The sequence below is a fragment of the Berghia stephanieae genome, chromosome 4 (assembly GCF_034508935.2).
Source record: "Berghia stephanieae isolate SIO BIC M18660-M18661 chromosome 4, UCSD_Bste_1.3, whole genome shotgun sequence".
NCBI lineage: Eukaryota > Metazoa > Mollusca > Gastropoda > Nudibranchia > Aeolidiidae > Berghia > Berghia stephanieae.
Genome location: NC_088363.1, coordinates 17,671,520 through 17,694,795, shown reverse-complemented (window position 1 = coordinate 17,694,795; position 23,276 = coordinate 17,671,520). Strand labels below are relative to the sequence as shown.

Genomic DNA, 23,276 nt, shown 5'->3' with positions numbered 1-23,276 from the left:
TGGGTGCTTTAATTGTAATTCTAGAAGTTTTTCCTATCCCAGTTTCTTCCTTTTTACTAGCGCTGATATGACCTAAATGTGTCGCAAGCGCAGTTTCAAAACATAAAAATGAACAAAACAATCTTCAAAATGGTAAACTGTCGAAGTGACCTAGATACACAAAAGAGAACTTACAACTTCAGTTACGTTTGTTTTATTGAAAGCAATGAATATGATTTTGTTATATTTTAAAGGGTTTTACCGTACGAAATAAATTTAGGTCATATCAGTGCCATTAAATAGGAAGGAAATGGGATGGTAAAAAAATTCTAGAATTATTAATCAATGCACCCAAGAAAAAGAAAGACGAAGGGAATTGGTTCATTTAGGGAAATTATGTAAATTCCAAGAGCATGCCATCAATGTACTATCTAATAAATTTGAGATAACCTAAAAGTCTCATCCAGACACCATCAAAGGATCCCAAAAAGAGGAATGCACTCAAACGTTTATATGTTCAAAATAAAAAAAAATAACTATCAGTAAATAACAGAGATCATTTACAGTGAAAAGAATGTTACCTCCTACAACTATCGCTATATATTTGTCTGGCAAGGACCACGACTAAAACATAATCTAATTCCACGACAAAGACAGAAAGCGGCTCAGAAATCAGATATAGGGGGATAGAAGACACAGCACGTGATCTCCTGCCCACCATGGAAGGTGATAAGATCCCACCCATGGAAATAGATTCTGAAACCATATACTATTGTTCTTGTGGGGGATTTCAAAATTAAATGCCGAGTTTCTTGTTTTATTGTGGTTCCTTTTCAAATGGCGAGTTGGCATTTCGAGTTTTCCATTTTGTGGTTTTTGGAATATGGTTTATATATTATTTACTATTTACATACTGTATACTAAACTATTATTTCAGGAACTAACTCGGTGGACACAACAGAACAATCTGAGGACAAAACATCCCGTCTGGAAGACTTTTGATAAGCTTCAATCATGAGTAACCCCGCTGTAGGCGAGAAACCAAACCCCGTGGAAATCGAAGAAGTGGATCCTGAAAAGCAAGCGGAAGAGGAAGCCTTGGAAAAGGGTCAGAACAAGAGAGAGACATGGAGCCGAGGCCTTGATTTCTTATTGGCTTGTATTGGATTTTCTGTGGGTCTAGGAAATGTCTGGCGATTTCCATACCTATGCTACAAAAATGGTGGAGGTAAGTTGCAATGTGCTGGAAAGCAATATTGGGATCACTAGAAACGAGACCCCCCCCCCTCTCTCTCTCTCTCTCTCCCCCCCCCCCCGGGGGGGTGGAGAGGGAGGGGCATGCTATCACAACAACAACAGCAACTACTACTACTACTACTACTACTACTACTACTACTACTACTACTACTACTACTACTACTACTACTACTACTAATGCTGCTACAACTACTACCACCACTACTGCTACAACAACAACAACAACAACAACTACTACTACTACTACTACTACTACTACTACTACTACTACTACTACTACTACTACTACTACTACTACTACGACTACTACCACCACCACCACCACCACTACTACTACTACTACTACTACTACTACTACTACTACTACTACTACTACTACTACTACTACTACTACTACTACTACTACTACTAAAACAGCAACTACTACTATTACTACTTCATCATTTTCTGCTTCTTCTTCTTCTTCTTCTTCTTCTCTTGTGAAGAAGGAGAATAACAATGAGGTGGGGGCATTAGGAGTAGAGAGAATAGCGAGACGGGCTTAGACCATGGCGTACTAAAAGAGTAGGGCTATGGCTTAGACGCATCAGCGACGTCCGAAAGAATGAGAAACAGTCGCAAATTACCTTTATCATTATTATTTGTATATATTATGTGTGCATGTGTGTGTATGTGTATGTGTACGTGTGTGTGTGTGTGTGTGTGTGTGTGTGTAGCAAGGCTACTTTTAATTCCTTGATAGGTACAATGGGTTTTTATGTCCGAAAACATAAATTTAGGTGAAAAACAGGTTTGAATGCAGGCTCTCTAAGATTGTCGACTTTAGGGCCAGTGTCGAAATTCGGGCCCCCTACCTTATAGGAAAGCTAAGCACTTTCCTTTCGCAGCACACTGTAAATTTACGCCTCAATAGTTCAATCATCTCCACCTATTCTTTCCAGCGAGTCAATCTGATAATAGACATTTCTAAGGCGCAACAGAACTAACTCAGGAAATTACGGATGGGCGGGTCAAACGATTAAATACGACATTGCTAACGCCCTAACACATTGCCACACTATCGAGATCATTTGTGCAGAATTAATGGAATTGCGATGTTATAATTAAAGATGGATCTTCTATTTTCGTGAATAGATGATGAAGATGCAAGTAAAATCCTTCCCACGGATTTGAATCTGTTATGATTGCTGAATAGCATTATGGCCAATTTTCCGTGTTAAACTGGGTCATCTTTAAATTATACCGGCGTTGTACCAAAAAAAAAGTAAAAATGCTAACTCGGGAAATAATGAAAACAAATTGTAAGGTAATACACATGGAAGGTCCCTGTATGATGTCGCGAATGTACCGCACTATAGATTGATGATATGACCTACTTTTGACTGCACAACAACCATCATGGCTACCAGTCCGGGGGGGGGGGGGGGGGGGGGGGGGGGGGGGGGGGTCAAAGAGTGAAGTTTAGGCTATTAGTCGAGTGTTGAATGCGAAAAGGAGCACCCCATCTAAAATTCACTCAAAATTAATGGCCGCTTGTGGTGATTGTGTGATAAATAATAAAACAAGTTATATCAGTTATATCAGTTATCCAATTTTTTCAGAGAAGGTCATTCAAACTTGAAAGACGATCCGCGTTCAGAAAGGCCACAGACCTCAAGGACAGAAGCTGACACTGGACGGGTTGGTGCATTTATCCAAGGGTATAGGCATATCGAAAATGCGAGTTATTGCTTGTATTTTAACTATTATCATTTAGCATGGTATCTATCTGCTCGAAGGGTCTCTAAACAACTTACAAAAAGGCACAAAGTGAAGCGTGCTCAGGCAGCTCAAACACTTTTAGAACGATGCAAGAGTGAATATGTCAGTAGAGCCTGACTGATGGTGACTTTGGTGGAGGTTACAGAACATTTCTCGAATATATATAATCACGCGATTCAGGTTCATCACATGAAACCTGAAACATAAGGGACTCAAAGACATGGAATAGTCCATCATCACTCCCAGCTAAAAAGTTCAAAATGCAGCCATCGGCTTCAACTTTGATGACACTTGTCCTGGGACACAAGAGCTGTCCTGTTGATATAGTTCCTAACTCAACAAACTGAGAGAAGCGGTGCGACGGAAACCTCTAGGACGATATAACAAAATGCAACACAACAGTGCTAACCCCATTCAGCAAACATGGCCAAAGAGTGGATTCGAAAATATCTGTCGGAGATTTTGCCTCATCATAAGCCTTATCTAGCCCTTTCCGACTACCATATCTTCATATCTCAAAAGACACTTAGCTGGCAAATGGTTTGATGAAGACAAAGGCTTAATCCAAGAAGTGGAATAATTTTTGCAAAGCCTTGACTGAAAATTTCTCATGCATGACGTAAGGTCTGATCCGCCAAAAATTATATAAAACACGGTGCGCAAAATTCGTATGTAGACATCCGAATTTTGATCCACCGATCGTGAAAATCGGGACTTCAGAGGTTTGATCCACTGATCGTCAAAATCGGGACTTCAGAGGTTTGATCCACCGATCGTGAAAATCGGGACTTCAGAGGTTTGATCCACCGATCGTGAAAATCGGGACTTCAGAGGTTTGATCCACCGATCGTGAAAATCGGGACTTCAGAGGTTTGATCCACCGATCGTGAAAATCGGGTCGTCAGAGGTTTGATCCACCGATCGTGAAAATCGGGACATCAGAGGTTTGATCTGCTGACCATCGATTTTTAAATTGAACTTTACTATAGCGCAATATCCACTAAACGAGCTCAAATCGCATTACAAAGGGTCACTGGCCAACAGAAACACTTAACATGTAGGATGGGACATGACGCCTGTTAGGCGATATTCCATTTTTTTTCGGACAGAGACAACGCTGTTAACGGCCAGGCACTTATTTTATACCTGAGTACGGTGAGAGAATGTGAGTAAAGAGCCTTTTCCAAAGACTCAACTATGCGCCGAGCGAGGCTCGAACCCAGGACCTTCCGATCCGAAAGCGAGTGTCATACCACTAGACCACATAGCCGCACAAAAATTCGATTTTTATCGTCTGTTTTACCCCAACATAATACAGACATAATACAGGCAGCCGATCATATATCTATGTTCTATGAAAATGTTTTTAAAGAATCAGGTATTCACAAAATCCATTTTGGAAAGCTTGTTTGTGAAGCATATCTTATAAGATAAATTTCTATTATATTTTGTGTGAATTTCGTTTGCTTTCATCACAATCGTAGAGCGTATCGTCTCGGCTGTTTACCGTGTCCATCCTTTCAGAAAGAACGTCAACATAGCATTGCGCATGCGTCTCTCTTATCAACTGTGGAAATGAGATATCACTAATTATATTTGATAAATCATTTTTTCCAACATGTTGTTATATACATTCTTTTATAAAATAAAAATATAACCAATAAACTTATTTTGATGAAAAGTTCACACACTGCGTGGAATCAGCGCTATTTCAGTTGGAACTCCCAAGGGACCAATAACCCTCCCTGCTCGCTACCTGCATGAGGTCATTGGAGTTCAACTGGCATCAGGCAGTGCCGTGTCCAATGGGGGCAATTATGGATATTTATAGTCTTATAATATGTCTGTATAGCGGGAAAACAATAACAGACTCTTTCACTTCATTATTTTGATTTGAAAAATCAGTTGTCTTTCTAAACATCAGTGAAAATTTGACATTCTTGTGGTTAATAGTTTTCTTTGAATATCACAAATTGTTGATCTAATTTTAAGTGGTTGTAAATTATGGTGCACTTAAATAAAAAAATTGTTATTCAAAACTCAGCGGCAGTATCTCAAGAATTTTAATAAATATCAAAAGTACATATATGCATCTATGTTCCTGTGCATTATGATCATATTGGCAGTTGATTTTCTTGATTTATTCATGGTTTTGTAAGTTCTGTATATTGTTTGAGTGAAGTTTAGGCTATTAGTCGAGTGTTGAATGCGAAAAGGAGCACCCCATCTAAAATTCACTCAAAATTAATGGCCGCTTGTGGTGATTGTGTGATAAATAATAAAACAAGTTATATCAGTTATATCAGTTATCCAATTTTTTCAGAGAAGGTCATTCAAACTTGAAAGACGATCCGCGTTCAGAAAGGCCACAGACCTCAAGGACAGAAGCTGACACTGGACGGGTTGGTGCATTTATCCAAGGGTATAGGCATATCGAAAATGCGAGTTATTGCTTGTATTTTAACTATTATCATTTAGCATGGTATCTATCTGCTCGAAGGGTCTCTAAACAACTTACAAAAAGGCACAAAGTGAAGCGTGCTCAGGCAGCTCAAACACTTTTAGAACGATGCAAGAGTGGATATGTCAGTAGAGCCTGACTGATGGTGACTTTGGTGGAGGTTACAGAACATTTCTCGAATATATATAATCACGCGATTCAGGTTCATCACATGAAACCTGAAACATAAGGGACTCAAAGACATGGAATAGTCCATCATCACTCCCAGCTAAAAAGTTCAAAATGCAGCCATCGGCTTCAACTTTGATGACACTTGTCCTGGGACACAAGAGCTGTCCTGTTGATATAGTTCCTAACTCAACAAACTGAGAGAAGCGGTGCGACGGAAACCTCTAGGACGATATAACAAAATGCAACACAACAGTGCTAACCCCATTCAGCAAACATGGCCAAAGAGTGGATTCGAAAATATCTGTCGGAGATTTTGCCTCATCATAAGCCTTATCTAGCCCTTTCCGACTACCATATCTTCATATCTCAAAAGACACTTAGCTGGCAAATGGTTTGATGAAGACAAAGGCTTAATCCAAGAAGTGGAATAATTTTTGCAAAGCCTTGACTGAAAATTTCTCATGCATGACGTAAGGTCTGATCCGCCAAAAATTAATATAAAACACGGTGCGCAAAATTCGTATGTAGACATCCGAATTTTGATCCACCGATCGTGAAAATCGGGACTTCAGAGGTTTGATCCACTGATCGTCAAAATCGGGACTTCAGAGGTTTGATCCACCGATCGTGAAAATCGGGACTTCAGAGGTTTGATCCACCGATCGTGAAAATCGGGACTTCAGAGGTTTGATCCACCGATCGTGAAAATCGGGACTTCAGAGGTTTGATCCACTGATCGTGAAAATCGGGTCGTCAGAGGTTTGATCCACCGATCGTGAAAATCGGGACATCAGAGGTTTGATCTGCTGACCATCGATTTTTAAATTGAACTTTACTATAGCGCAATATCCACTAAACGAGCTCAAATCGCATTACAAAGGGTCACTGGCCAACAGAAACACTTAACATGTAGGATGGGACATGACGCCTGTTAGGCGATATTCCATTTTTTTTCGGACAGAGACAACGCTGTTAACGGCCAGGCACTTATTTTATACCTGAGTACGGTGAGAGAATGTGAGTAAAGAGCCTTTTCCAAAGACTCAACTATGCGCCGAGCGAGGCTCGAACCCAGGACCTTCCGATCCGAAAGCGAGTGTCATACCACTAGACCACATAGCCGCACAAAAATTCGATTTTATCGTCTGTTTTACCCCAACATAATACAGACATAATACAGGCAGCCGATCATATATCTATGTTCTATGAAAATGTTTTTAAAGAATCAGGTATTCACAAAATCCATTTTGGAAAGCTTGTTTGTGAAGCATATCTTATAAGATAAATTTCTATTATATTTTGTGTGAATTTCGTTTGCTTTCATCACAATCGTAGAGCGTATCGTCTCGGCTGTTTACCGTGTCCATCCTTTCAGAAAGAACGTCAACATAGCATTGCGCATGCGTCTCTCTTATCAACTGTGGAAATGAGATATCACTAATTATATTTGATAAATCATTTTTTCCAACATGTTGTTATATACATTCTTTTATAAAATAAAAATATAACCAATAAACTTATTTTGATGAAAAGTTCACCACACAGTGATGTGTTGCAAAGATTGAAAATTATAAGGAATGCATCCAAGATTCAGATTACACGCTATGAAATCATTGACTTCACAGTTCGGTAACTCAGGCAAAAAGATCGCTGAGAACCGATTTAACTGTGAACTGTTCATCAAAATAAGTTTGTTGGTTATATTTTTATTTGAATATAAAGTATGTATATAATAACATTTTAAAAGTGATATCTTATTAATCAAACGATAGATTACACGACCAACATGGTACTTATTAATTGCTTTTTTAAAAATTTCAAATGCAATAAACAAACGACCCTCGAATTGCGGCGGTCTTAGTTTCCATCACAGTGCGCGGTTGATTACTGCGATATACAACAAAATGGGTGGATATCGATAGCCCTGCTTTTGTCATAGAAGTTGTCCTAAGCAAGAGTCGTCAGACTATTTAATAATTTATGTCTTTGTACATTTTGTTACAAAGACCGCACCACGGTAACTGGGTGGGGTTCCTGACCTCCCATAGTGGGCATGGAGGTACATACTGTGTCTCCTATCCCCATATACCTTTTTTCCAACATGCTTTCTGTCTTTGTCTTAGAATGAGATTACTTGGTTTTGTCCTGGCCCTGGCCTGATACTCTGGCTGGGAGGAAAACAGTCAAATGTATAGTTATTTTGGGAGATAATATTTTTTCCCCCTTGTAAATCATCTCTCTGTTATGCACTGTATTATGTTTTGTTTATGTATTATATATGATTTGTAAACATTTGAGTGTATTCCTCTTAGTGGGGACCTGTGCTTGTGTCTGGATGAGACTTTTAGGTGATCTCATACTTAGTACTTTGATAGTGTGCTCTTGGAATCTACATCTGATCCCTATTTCATCCCAGTTCCCCTATGTCTTACTTTTACTTCTTACTTTATTTATAATTCTAGAACTTTTTACTGTCCCATTTTCTTCCTTTTTACTGGCGCTGATATGACCTTAATGTGTTGCTAGCGCCGTAAAGCCCTTAAAAACAAAAAAAAAAAAAAAAAAACAAAAAAAAAAAAAACAGCACCACGGTAACTTATTGAGATTTATAAAAAAGTAAATGAGGAGTTATCTTTATAATCCATGTTGTCTTTGTGCCCATCCCATATAAAATTCAGTTTTGTCCTTTTTAATAATATTACACATGTTGTTTCGTAGTTTTATTGGCGAGAATAACAAAATAAAAAAACAAACAAACAATAAAAATACATTTCAAAAAATGCCCTCCCCCCAAAAAAACAAACCAAAAAAAAACCAAAAAAAAAAAAAAAAAAAAAAAAAAAAAAAACAAAAAAAAACCAACAACAAAAAACCCCAACTATTTAGTCTTTTGCAAATGTAAAATATTGTATTTTTTCCTCCACCATAAATGAAAAGAAATTCACGTCAAGTTTCATGTTGGTTGTTTATGAATTCAATTCCCAAAACCATAATACCGCTTTGAGATGACGGGCCACATTTCTGATCTTTTAAACTTGAAATGCACTTTTCGGCACGTGGGTTACCTCGACTTAATTCTTCTTCTTCTTCTTCTTCTTCTTCTTCTTCTTCTTCTTCTTCTTCTTCTTCTTCTTCTTCGTCTCCTCCTACTTCAAGCGTGGAAGACTCATTAGCTCAACATTCGCAATTGTTTTACCGGGAGCTATCCAAGTTATTCGCCAGTCTTTTAGTTGAGGGCAGAAACGAGTGAAAATGGCAGTCCACTATAGATTGTAGCGACATAAATTTTCCAGGTTTCCTCTGGTTCGGTTGAAAAAGTTAACCCCCTCAAACAAACAGCACATCTTTTCATATTGATGTTTATGTGTCCTTCTGAAAATGTTTATTATATTTCATTTTATTTATTTTACTGAAACTGACAACTTGAAAATAGACATGCCATAAGGTAATAGGCGTGTTTACACAGTTTTAAGCAGCATTCGATAGTTCAAAGGTTGATTAAGTGTTTTACTGTAACTGATGCTGTCTCCACCAACATGGGGCAGGTCACAGTGACCGTCCACAAACTGCATCAACCGAAGCCACATTTTAAAGTTCAGTGACTCCTTTATATAGAAAATACCATCGTAAAACTTATTGAACTGTATCCCATCCCATTTATAAAAGCATTTGTAATTTACATAATATATATATGTGGGACTGATTTTTTCTTTCGAATCCACTATTTCGCTTGTTATTCTTGTTTATAAATTTAGACTCTTACTTTCCCCCCCCCCCCCCCCCCAAGATTAGTATAAATATGAGAGCAACTGCTTCAAAACGGTCAGAGTGATTTAGATATTCAAAAATAAAATTCATGTACTTAAGCTTTTATAAAGATCAATATTCACTAAAATCACCAAAGCGCTTTACAAAAAGGGTCTCTTGCCAACAGCAAGAGTAAAAGATTTTTACGAGACATGACGCTTGCTAGGCGATATTACATTTTTTTGGACAGAGACAACACTGTTAACGACAAGGTACTATAGATAGCGAATGTGAGTAAAGACTTTTCTAAGGATTCAACTATGCGCAGCTCAGAGCGGGACTCGAATCCAGGACTTTCCGATCCGATCATACTGCAAGACCACATAATCGCACAAAATATATACACAAGTATGAGACTTGAGTAAGTGTATACTGTTTTATCGGGGACAAGAGATATACTTTCTTGAAATGACAAAACCGTAATCTTAAATTTCTTGTCATTTTAACTTTGAAATCATCATTTGGCTTGGATTTCACATCGACACAACGCCGTTTTTAGACGATGGGACGACTCATGATGTGCAATGCGACACTCGCTTCCTTCACTGAAGTCCTGGTTGCATCGCAGTTACCTAGCCTCTTGCGGCTATGTGGTCTTGTGGTATTCGGATCGGAAGGTCCTGGATTCGAGCATCGCTCGGCGCATAGTTGAGTCCTTGGAAAAGGCTCTTTACTCACATTCTCTCACCGTACCCAGGTGTAAAATGAGTACCTGGCCTTTAACAGCGTTGTCTCTGTGGGATAAAAAATTGTATTATCGCCTAACAGGCGTCATGTTCCGTCCTACATGTTAAGTGTTGCTGTTGGCCAGGGGACCCTTGTAAAGCGCTTTGAGCACGTTTAGTGGATAGTACGCTATATAAAAGCTCAATTAAAAAAAAAAAAATTTATAATGAAATCAACAAACTGGTACGATGCCATCTCAGATGTGATTGAAATCGAATCCCGTCGCTGAGTGGTTAAGCCATCGAGTATCTGACATTCTATGTTGTCACATTTTAAAAGAAAGCCAGTATTGCATTTTTCTTTAGTAATAGACTTGTGTTATGCCTGCTATATTTTAAAACGTTGATTTGCGGATACTATTATTGTCGTTGAAAGGAAAAGAGCTAAGTTTGCTTATGATAGACAAAGACGTTTACCGCAATTATTTGTACAGTGCCTTTTCTATAGATGTTATTTTATTGATTAATTTCGTGAAGTATTCATGAATAAATTCAAATTGTAGAAATTATATATGCTTCTTTCTTGTCTGTGTGTGTTTGTACGTGTGTGTGTCTTTTTGGTGTGGGGTTTTGTGTACGTGCGTGTTTATGTGTGTATGTGTATAGAGTGCATGTGTATTTGTGATATATATAAAGAGCTGAGAGAGAGAGAGAGAGAGAGAGAGAGAGGGGAGAGAGAGAGAGAGAGAGAGAGAGAGAGAGAGAGAGAAAGCGATAGAGAAAGAGAGAAAGGGAGAGTGAGAGAGGGAGAGTGAAAGGGTGAGGGAGAAAGAGAGAGAGAGAGAGAGAGAGAGAGAGAGAGAGAGAGGGAGAGAGAGAGGGAGAGAAAGAGATACAGCGAGAAAGATAGATCGGTGGATCTATCTATCTATCTATTTATCTATCTATCTATATAAAGTAGAGAGAGAGAGAGAGAGAGAGAGAGAGAGAGAGAGAGAGAGAGAGAGAGTTATACATTATTATGAATTATATTTAAATGTTCCTTCTTTACTGTAGTCATAAATTTTTTTTCAGCCTGCGGGCTTTAATCCTATCGAAAGCTTAACTTCCTATGTTGTTATTGTTTGCGTCCTAGATTGATTATCATAGTTATAGCTGTACTGATTTAGTCGAATTCATACCCCTGTTTCTGATAGTTAGCTAGTCTATAATTCTCTCTCTCTCTCTCTCTCTCTCTCTCTCTCTCTCTCTCTCTCTCTCTCTCTCTCTCTCACACACATACACACACACTCACAAACATACACCCTCTCTCCTCTCTCTCTCCCTCTCCCTCTCTCTGAAACAAAAAAAAAAAACAACAAAAACAAATAAATAAATAAATAAATAAAATAAGATTAAATATCATAAAATATATTCTGACAATTTTATCCCCTCCCAAAAAATACTACTACTACTACTACTACTACTACTACTACTACTACTACTACTACTACTACTACTACTACTACTACTACTACTACTACTACTACTACTACTACTACTACTACTACTACTACTACTACTACTACTAATGCCATTACTACAACTACCATTACTACAACCATTATTACTACCATTACTATTACCGTTACTATCACTACTATTACTACTTCTACTATTACTACTTCTACTATTACTACTACTACTATTACTATTCTATTACTACTACTACTACTACCATTACTACTACTACTACTACTACTACTACTACTACTACTACTACTACTACTACTACTACTACTACTACTACTACTACTACTACTAAATATACCTTGCAAAACAACATTATTCTGAATAACTTGCTAATTTTATCCATCCCCCAGGTGCATTTCTCATCCCTTACTTCCTGTTTGTGATATTTGGTGGAATCCCTCTATTCTATTTGGAGGTAGCGGTCGGACAATTCATGAGCAAAGGTGGCCTTCAAGCTTGGAATCTTGTACCTATATTTCAAGGTAAGACGTCTTCTGACCTTCCATGGCTGTCAGGAGGTCACTTGCTGTATTCGCTATTCCTCATATATATATATTTTCTTTTCCCTTGTTTCTTTGTATTTGTTTTGGATTGAGATTTCTCGGTTTTTCCTAGTCATGATGTAGATCCTTAGCTGCGAGGAAGACAGTCAAATGTATAATACCGTTTTAGTAATACATTTAATTTTTCCTTGTAACTCTTCTCTCTCTCTCTCTCTCTCTCTCTCTCTCTCTCTCTCTCTCTCTCTCTCTCTCTATCCATCTATATATATATATATATATATATATATATATATATATACATATATATATAATATATACTATATATATATATATATATATATATATATATATATATATATATATATATATATCTTACTGTTTTGTTCTTTTATGATTATTATTTTATAATATTGTTTATTATGTATTGTACTATACATTTTTGTTGTAAACGTTTGAGTGTCTCCCCTGGTTGTACCTGGTGGGACTTTTAGGTCATGCCAAGATTAAACAGGGACATCAGTGCCACATCACGAAATCTTCTGTTCCCTATTTCAACCAGTTTCACCTTTCTCTTGCTTTTTCTTTGGTGCTTTTAACTACAGATCTACAACTCTACCCACATCTTCTTCCTTTTGTGGCCTTGAAATGACCTATTAGTGTCGCAAGTGCCGTAATATCCCTAAAATTAAAAAAAACAAACAACCCACACACCCCAAAAACAATTATCATCCCAAACAAAAAACAAAACAAAAAGAAAACCACCAAAAAAACCCAACAAAAACCACAAAACAAAAAACAAAACAAAAACAAAACAAAGTAAGCGAAGAGAAAAAAAAAAAACAAACAAAAAAAAAAACAAAAAAAAAAAAAAAAAAACCAAAAACAAGAAAAACGGTCTCATGTCAGGGATCTTTTGATGCCAAACTAATCCATAGCCGTGCTCTGTAAAAGACACTTATTTCCAAATTTGGCCGTAAAACTCGTCCTACAAATATCGATCGATTCAAATTACTCCCATCTTGGCAAATACTCTCAAACCTGAGACGTCTTCCCAAGATGAAGGACATTTTTAATCAATCGATATTTCAAGGACGAGTTTTTTTTCTGGCCAAATTTTAAAATGCGTGTCTTTACATCGTACGGCTATTTACTGGTTAGTCTGCTTTTTTTCCCACATCTTTGAAAAATATCAACTGTTGAAAAAAAAAAAAAAAGAAAAGAAAAAAAGAACAAGTTAAAGGAACCCCCCCCCCCCAACACACACACACACACACACACACACACACACACAAACACACACACATATATATATATATATATACCATACGTGACTGACGTTGTCAATCAAGGAAGTTATTGAGATAGTCGAATAGATAGAGGTGTGCTTTAAAAGATAAACGTTTGCAGAGGTTGATTAAAAGAACACGTATTGAATTGAAGGGCTTGTATGGTTATGTACCCGTAAGCACATGTGTACAGGTATACATATTATAGAAGACGAAAAGAAAGAAACAAATCAAATTGAAAACGAACGGCAAGATGACATTTTGAGAAATGTATCAAAGCTTAATACCTATTTTATGCATATAATTTTAATAACTTTATTTTTGTTTTCTTTGTATCATTTTTTCCTTGGGTAGGCAACATCGTCTGACTGAGAAATTTACCAAAGCTTAATATATTATGCATATTCTTTTTATAACTTTATTTTTCTTTTCTTTCAATCATCTTGGGTATGCGACATCGTCTGACTGAGAAATTTACCAAAACTTAATATATTATGCGTATCCTCATTATAACTTTATTTTTCTTTTCTTTCTATCATTTTTCTCTTGGTATGCGACGACACCTTTTGACTGAGTCAATCAGTTTTCTTTTAAGGAAGATAAAAATAACCAGATATAACCTGTTTATGATATTTCTTGCCTTTTGTACGGTGAAAAGGTATACAACACCAAAGTAAAGTAACAGAATTCAAGTTCAAGAGTTTATATAGATAGTATGCAGATGACGTCACTCAGGCCTTTGTTATTGTTTTTGCCACCCGCGTTTGTGAGTAGTTCTCACTAAACTGTATTAACCAGACTATAAAAGTTCATGGTTACACAGAGTTTGTGTGTTGGTCCGTTATACTTCCGGATGGCAATGTTGTGAACTCCTTGGCCAAGCGCATTCTATCTATTGGCCTATTCTAGCTAATAACCAGACTTTTTCTCAGAACAAGTCATAACAACAACAACAACAACAACAACAACAACAACTGATAGCAATAATAATAGAAATATTTACAATAATAATAATGATGATGATGATGATGATGATGATGATGATGGTGATGATGATGATGATGATGATGATGATGATAAAAATAATAGAAATAATCATAATTATGATGATGATGATGATGATGATGATGATGATGATGATGATGATGATGATGACGATGACGATTACAATAATAGAGAGAGAGAGAGAGAGAGAGAGAGAGAGAGAGAGAGAGAGAGAGAGAGAGGGAGAGAGAGAGAGAGAATGATAAGGATAGAGAATTGTTTGTGGATGAGGGGGAGGGGGAGGAGGATAATGGGAGGAGGAGGAAGAGGAGGATGAATAAGTGGAGATGGTCGCGCATCACTAAGTTTATGAGTGATTCAAATTTAATGAACCGATATCATCTATCTGAGATGGATAGAAAACGTATACCTACAAACAGAGGTGATCTTAAAGTTTAGGCTGTCTCGATAGTACACGCCCAGCGATATAATAGAGTTAACGATTCTGTTCGTCGACTAGTACGAATGCGTCAAATTCAAAATTAGATCACAAATTATACTCTTCCCCACACATTAGAAAAATAACATGGGACAGGTTATTTCAATGCCATGATAATAAGAGATCAAATACAGATGTTAGAATAGGGTCAAAATACCACTACTTTATATCATATTATATCTTGATGATTTCTATTCGTTAAGAAGAAGAATGAAGATGATTTGTAACTTAACCCTGTCCTTACCAACTATAGGGAAATCGTCACATTCGTTATGATACAACCAACATTTTTCTTATTCAAATCTCTATTGTACATAATAAAATATAATAAAGAAAATGAACAGTGTTGTAGAGCATGTTTTGCTAAAGAAATTATTTATCGCAAGAACTTATTGCTATTGTGTTTGAGTGATAAAAAATCTATTTTTGTGTTAGTTGGGTGTGAAGTTTTGGGGAAAATCCTGAAAATGGCTGGTAAGGAGAGAGTTAAGCAACCATCAATAAATTCCTATTTCTTACTTTTAAAAACTCTAAATTCGCGTTTCGACGTCAGACTCGTCCCGATGTAATCCAGTCGGGTGGACCTTTTCATAATCTATGGAAACGAGTTCTATTTTTGAAAAAAAGTAATCCTTTAGGATCATTTGGTCCATGGAGCTGGAGTTCATCCCGGTTTCTATAGCGTGAAACGGACAATAGCAATTGTTTGCTGTCCGTTGGATAGTAATTTTTTTAATTTACGGAAACATGTTTTCTGTAGCTGGCTGAAATAAAAATTGTCACCTCTAGAAAGAACGAAATTGAAGTCACTCAGCTCTTTGTTATTGTTTTTAGCCAGCACTTTTTATGAGTAGTTTTCACTATATGCTTTCAATCAGACAAGAAAAGTTTAAGGTTACACATAGTTTTGTGTGTTTGTACGTTACATTCGGCTGGCAGATGATGTGAGTATTTTGGCTAGAAGCACACCATCGATCAGACCAACATGTTCCGCTTTGTGGTCTTATCGTATGTAAGGCACTCGCCTTCCGACCTGTAGGTCTCTGGTTCGAGTCCCGCTGTGGGCAACGCAAAGTTGAGTCCTTGGGAAAAGGCTCTCAATATAGATTCCCTCCCCGTAACCGGGTGTAAATTGAGTATATAGTTCTGTTTATCTCTTGAGAAAAAAAGAAATGTTAAGGTGCTTTAATAATGTCAAGAAATGAAGTGAGTAGGAAAGCGCCAGAAGACAATAATAGAGAATAAACATTTTGCGGCGGCGATGGGGGCTCTAACCCGCGACCTTACAGGTACGACAACTCAGCCTGGCGGGGGAGATCGTGACTCTACCGTATGAGCTCTCCACGACCCCCCCCCCCCCCCCCCCCCCCCCCCCCCCCCAAAAAAAAAAAAAAAAAAAAAAAAAATTAAAAAAAAAAGATCGTTTATAACCCTACTCTTATCTCTTATTAGAGCCTTCTCTATCCGATTTCTTGAGGTCACGGGTTCAACACACACACACACACACACACACACACACACACACACACACACACACACACAAACACCGCGAAGTTAGTTGGCCAGCATATTTATGCTTAATAGCCAATGATATTCTCCAACACAAGGTTGTAACATAGAAACAATTGAATCATTGAAAATGCTCCGGTATTTGGGCTGAATTTTTAATTCAGAAAAAGGAGTGGAGCAGGCACTTATGTTGATAACAATAATAATGACATGTCTCGTCCTACATGCTAAGTGTTGTCGATAACATTGGAACATCTTATAGAGAACTCTTGAGTACATAAAGTGGCTATTGCTCTGTGTAAAAGCAGACGTTTTTTATTTTCTATGACTAAAAAAACCCAACATGTATTGATACTAAGATTTTGAAAGTGGCGCGTCAGAGAGAGATTGAGATAGATAGATAGATAGATAGATAGATAGAGAGAGAGAGAGAGAGAGAGAGAGAGAGAGAAAGAGTGAGATAGAGAGATTGAGATAGAGAGATAAGATAGATAGATAAAGAGATAGATAGGTAGAGAGAGAGAGAGAGAGAGAGAGAGAGAGAGAGAGAGAGAGAGAGAGAGAGAGAGAGTGAGATAGAGAGATTGAGATAGAGAGATAAGATAGATAGATAAAGAGATAGATAGGTAGATAGAGAGAGGGGGAGAGGGAGAGAGGGGGATAGAGAGAGAGAGAGAGAGGGAGAGAGAGAGAGAGAGAGAGAGAGAGAGAGAGAGAGAGAGAAATAGAGGAAGAAAGAGAGTTAGGAAAGGAGCAAGATTCCACATTACTCGTTTACGGTCTAATAGAAAAAAAAATGCGAATTTAACCAACACATCTCATTCAAAATATCTCTTCAACCTAATCAACACCATTAAGTGATACTAGTCTACTAGAAGCTGTGGAATGTAATAAATAATAATCAATAATGAATATAATATAACAGCTTAAAAAAAAAAAGAACAAAATACCAAAACACGGAACGTTTGGGGCTCAAAACCATTCTTCAGCCAACAACTACAAAATAATAAGACATAAATACATTACTAAAAGCCAGATCGACGACTTAATATTTCCTACATCCTCTCTGTTGAAGAAATATCTTTTGGAATGTACAATTATAAAGCGCTTTGAGAACGTTTAGTGCATGTTATATTATATATTTATATATATATATTATATATATATATATATATAAAGCCCAAGGTTTTTCAAGTTTTTGTTTTTGTTTTGTAACTATTTGCCTATGTGAAGATCATAGTGACAGGGTCAGTGTGAGACTTTTACATGATTTCATGGTAGCTGCAGGGGTATTGCCCTTTAATTTTTTAAATTTTTATGGATACCTATTGAACCAGTAACCATTGTTCAGATATCTAGTTAAAGTCTACCAGAGAGATTGTATAGATAGAATGCGCTTGGCCAAGGAGTTCACAACATTGCCATCGGAAGTATAACGGACCAACACACAAACTCTGAGTAACCATGAGCTTTTATAGTCTGGTTAATACAGTTTGGTGAGAACAACTCACAAATGCGGATGGCAAAAACAATAACAAAGGCCTGAGTGACGTCATCTGCATACTATCTATAGCTAACGATTATAACTCTGAGTCTTCATAAGAACGAAGTGAGGATAACCTATTTTAAACACTGACGCCACCCGTTAGTCAAATATTTCCCTGTTCCGCTATCGTTCGAACCTACCCAAATATTCTTTATCTTTAAGACGATAATAGTACTTTTCCGATTGACACGAACCTTATGACTTGCTCTGATCTTTGTTGACCTCTTTCTTTACTATTTACCCACCAAGTGCAAAAATGTAAAAAAAATTCCTTCTATGAAAAAAACAAAAACAACAAAAACAACAAACAAACAAAAAATTATTTGTCATGCTAGACTGTATCATGTATTATCCATTTATATATTAGATAGGCATATTAGTAGAAATAGGGGGAATTTGTCTCTAGGGTCTATTCCAAGGGACGACTGTAATAACCCAGGCGTCAGCCGCAGTGCAGCGCCGCAAATTGAGCTGGGCGAGTTGACTTGCTTAAGGCCACATAGAGCAGCGGCGGGCGATCAAATTCGGTACCTTTCGGGTACGCAGCAAAGACCGTTGAGCCACGCTGCCCCCTTTGCTCTTAGCTGAGGAACAAAATAGGGCAAAGTAGTCGTGACGTCACATCTTCTACTCTTCCGGTTCCAAACTCCTTGGAGGTGCGTATGCATCGAGTCCTTCGGATGATTAATGATGAATAGGTTACGTATATTGAATCATAAGGTTACTCAGACATTAGCCTCAATAAAAGCAGCATGTGTTTCATGGCAGTGTCTATAATTTGTCTAAAGCCCGATATACACTCAGAAATTAGGTTAATAACGCCATTTAGAGAGGGAGAGAGAGAGAGAGAGAGAGAGAGAGAGAGAGAGAGAGAGAGAGAGAGAGAGAGAGAGGTGGCGGGGGGGGGGGGGGGGGGGCGGGCTTAGTGGTTTTGAAAAATGTATACAAAGAGAGACGGACAGACAAATAGATATATAGACAGACAGAAAGATAAAAGATGGATAGATGGATGGATATATAGATAGATAAACACACACACACAGATACACATACACACACACACACACAGAGAGAGAGAGAGAGAGAGAGAGAGAGAGAGAGAGAGAGAGAGAGAGAGAGAGAGAGAGAGAGAGAGGACGGGGCCCTTTACAACAGTCATATTCTTACCTAAGGGTATTTAAGCTTTCTTTACGTGTTATTATGGAGTGATAACAAGGCACACACCCAAAGGAATGAAAAGGATTAGAATGAAGGCTTTAATGACCCTCCCTATACGTCGTCGCAGGGACAGTAAAATCATAGAATCAAAAGGAAACCCGTCCTACACACTGTTGATTCTGTCCCTTAACATTTAATATCTATATTGCACTGTTTCTTGTATACATGTATAAATAAAGGTGCTCGACTTTAGTATTAAAGGGGCGGTAAATATTATATATAAATATAATATTTATTAAATTACTATTGACTCCGACAGATCTGTTTCATACCGTAGATTGCCAAAAGTAAAAGGCATGAAACAGATCTGTAATAGTCAAAAGTAATTCAAATATATATATATATATATATATATATATATATATATATATATATATATATATATATATATATATATATATATATACCTCGACTAGTAGTACTGGTCGCATGTTACTTTTAATGCTATTTCTGTTTCGATGTCCGTCAACGCGTATAATTAGATACTCATTCACACCTGAGCTGATCCGGGTTATGTAAGTAAAGTTGTGTCTTACCCAAGGACTCAACATCGGGGTTAGTATGTTCCACGATTACCTGTTATCCCTTCCGACCACTTACCGACCACGCTTAACACTGCTTGACTTTTGCGGCTGCGCCACCGAGCCATACGTTGAGATTTGAATTCATAGTCAGAAATATAAACCCTGGGTTAATTTTATTTGTTTTATTAGATGGAATTTAGTTTCTTAACCCTCTCCTTACCAACCATCGGGAAATCGTCACAATCTTTAATATTATATACAGTCAACATTCTGGTTTCCTTCATACATCACAGACGTTTTTTTTTTCAAATAAACGAAAAGGATTATAACAGCTTAAAAAAAAAGGACAAAATACCAAACACGGAACATTTCGGGCTCAAAACAACAATAAAAAAAAAAAAAACAAAAAACAAAAACAAACAACAAACAATAATAAGATAAATAAAAATAGATCTCTAAATAAAAAATAAAATAAAATAAATTCCCTTTATTAATCCCCATGGGGAAATTTGTCTTTATTGTCTATTCTAAAGCCCCCCATAGACGCCGACATCCGCTGGAGGCGGGACGGATGACCTAGTCGCTGTGACCCGATCCCTGCGTTTATCGCAGATGATTTTTGCCCACATACGGGGAGATATTTTTTTAGGCGATCGGCGATCGGGGGCGTGGCAGTATAAAAAAGTGGACAATTTTTGTCGGATTTTCGCTGTTTTCACGTCAGATTCGTGATCAGCGTCAAATTTACAATAGGTTTGATACTAAGAACTGTGTGTTTACTCCAAAAATTGGTGAAATTAGAAATAAATTTTAATTAATAGTGAGGCTACGATCCCAGTTACTGTCTGTTATTCTATCTTTCGTCTTGCGCACAATAGTGATTACTTCTCACTAAATTATATCAATTAGACTGTTGAAGGAACGAAATTGACATCATTCCACTCTTTGTTATTGTATTAAGGCAGTCATTTTGGTAATTAGTTCTCACTAAATTATATTAATCAGACTTTTAACGTTCAAGTTACTTGTAGTTTTGTGTGACGGTACGTTATTTCCGACTGGTGGATGTTGTGAGCATTTTACCTAAACTCATAGCATCAATAACCGTCCAAGATATTCCCATCATATGTAGCAATAAGAGAGAGAGAGAGAGAGAGAGAGAGAGAGAGAGAGAGAGAGAGAGAGAGAGAGAGAGAGAGAGAGAGAGAAAATTTTACTTGCGCTATATATACCGCTATATTCAATAAAGGTGCTCAAATCACTTTATAAGGGTCTTTGGCCAACATAAAAACATGTTAGACGAGACATGACTGTTAAGCGATATTGCAATTGTTTCCCGACAGAGACGACGCTGTAAACAGCGAGGTACTCATTTTAACAGTGAACAAGGTGAGAGAATGCGAGTAAAGAGCCTTTTCCAAGGACTCAATTATGCGCCACTCAGAGCGGGACTCGAATCCAGTACCGTCCGATCCAAAGGCGAGTGTCATTTCACAAGATCACATGCATAGCCGCACAAAAAAGTGATGAGAGAATAGATTCATATGTATTGAAGGAGGAGAGAGCGGATGGAGTGAGTAAAGTTCTTGGATATTTATAGAAGGAACCAAATTGACGTCACTCATCTCATTGTTATTGTTTTTAGACACCCATTTTTATGATTAGTTCTCATTAAAATATATCAGACTATAACGTTCAAGATTCCATGTAGATCTTTGGGCTGGAGTGATATTTCTGGCTGGCGGACTTTGTGAGTATTTTAATTTAACACAGAGCATCAATAGAAGGAATGAATTGGACGTTAGTCAACCCGTTGTTATTGCTTTTAGACAGCATTTTATAATTAACTTATAACTAAGTTATATCAATCAGACAATGAACGTTCGCGTTTGCAGTTTTGTGTGTTAATATGTTATACCCCGATGGAGATGTCGTGAGTATTTTTCCAATACGCATAACATCCATACATTTGCAATCCGATTTAAGTTTAAAAGCAACGTAGACCACGGAAATTTTTCCATTTTGTGGACAATAAAGATTTGTTATTTATCGTCATTATTATTATTATTATTATTATTATTATTATTATTATTATATTATTATTATTATTATTATTATTATTATTATTATTTATTATTATTATTTTATTATTATTATTATTATTATATTATTAAAAACAAATCGACAGTGTTCCCGTGGCAGGTGAAACGGGTACTCCTCGGGACTACTCGCATTCGCACCCCCCTCCCCCCCCAACCACAACCGCCACCACACACACGCACACAGCTCTTTTTTTTTTTTTTTTTTTTTTTTTTTTTTTTGGGGGGGGGGGGGGGGGGCGTTGTTTGTAGAGTATAATTCAGGGTTACAATGCCCACCCCTGTCATCACGTAGTCAAGGCTTTTTGGCATCTGCCAATCCCAAATGTCTGTGTCAAGGTCGACCGTCATGTCGCGTCAACGGGTGAGGAGGAAGAAAAAAAAAAAGAACTGGCATATTATTATATCATTACATTGAAAATTATGAAAACTATTTTTTATTTTGTATGAAATCCTTTATAAATTTTACGATGATCAAGAACGAAACTTTTGCCATCTACCTCTTCCTGGCGCAACATTTATAAAAATATTATTAAAAAAAATAATAACACAGCATTTATTTGGCGCAATATCCACGTGCTCAAAGCGCTTTACAAGGGGTCCCAAGGCAACAGCAATATTAGACTTGAAAGACGAGACATGACGCCTGTCAGGCGATGTGACATTTTTTCCCAACAAAGAAAACGAACGGCCATGTTCTCATTTTACACCTGAGTACGGTGAGAGAATGTGAGTAAAGAGCCTTTTCCAAGGACTCAACTCTGCGCCACTCAGAGCGGGTCTCGAAACCTGAACCTTCCGATCCGAAAGCGAGAGTCATACCACTTGATCCATCACAAAACAGGGAGGGGCACTTTTCTGTCGGCCACATAGCCTCAATATTAATTAAAATTTATTTCTGATTTCATCAATTTTTGGAGTAAAAACATAGTTCTTGGTATCAAACCTATTGTAAATTCGACGCTGATCACGAATCTGACGTCAAAACAGCGAAAATCCGAAAAAAATTGTCCAATTTTTTATACTGCCACGCCCCCGATCGCCGATCGCCTCGAAAAATATTAAGCAAAGCGGGCTGTGCGGGCGATCGACCGTACCTAGGTTTATCGGCCAGGTATTTGGCCACACACATTGCGTTTTCACCCCGGTTTGCCTGATCGTGGTTCGGACGCCTATCAAAACCGTGCGTGTATGGAGCCTTTAAGGGAAGACTGGAATAACCCAGGCGTCAGCCTCAGTGCTGCGCCGCAATTTGAGCTAGGGCTAGGTGACTTGCTCAAGGCCACTCAGCGCAGCGGCGGGTGATTGAACTCTGTACCTTTCGGGTACGAAGCAAAGACCGTACCACTGAGCCACGCTGCCCCTAATATATACGTGACTAAAAAAACCAGACCAATGACTAAATATTCTGTATGACCTCTCTGTAGAAGAAACTGAGTGGGGCTCCCTACCTCCACAGTGGGCAGGGAGGTACTTACCGTGTCTTCTATCCCCT

At 37.6% G+C, this 23,276-nt stretch overlaps 1 protein-coding gene across 3 annotated transcripts in view; it reads left to right on the top strand.

Annotated features, from left to right (window-relative positions):
- Window positions 1-23,276, top strand: part of LOC144970137 (sodium- and chloride-dependent GABA transporter 2-like) — an 84,226-nt gene that overhangs the window by 36,009 nt on the left and 24,941 nt on the right. For all 3 annotated transcript variants that reach the window (XM_078909393.1, XM_078909392.1, XM_078909391.1), the window contains exons 2-3: window positions 917-1,207; window positions 11,964-12,095. In XM_078909393.1, the coding sequence (XP_078765519.1) occupies window positions 994-1,207; window positions 11,964-12,095 (346 nt within the window). In that variant the 5' untranslated portion in view covers window positions 917-993. The remainder of the gene's footprint in view (window positions 1-916; window positions 1,208-11,963; window positions 12,096-23,276) is intronic.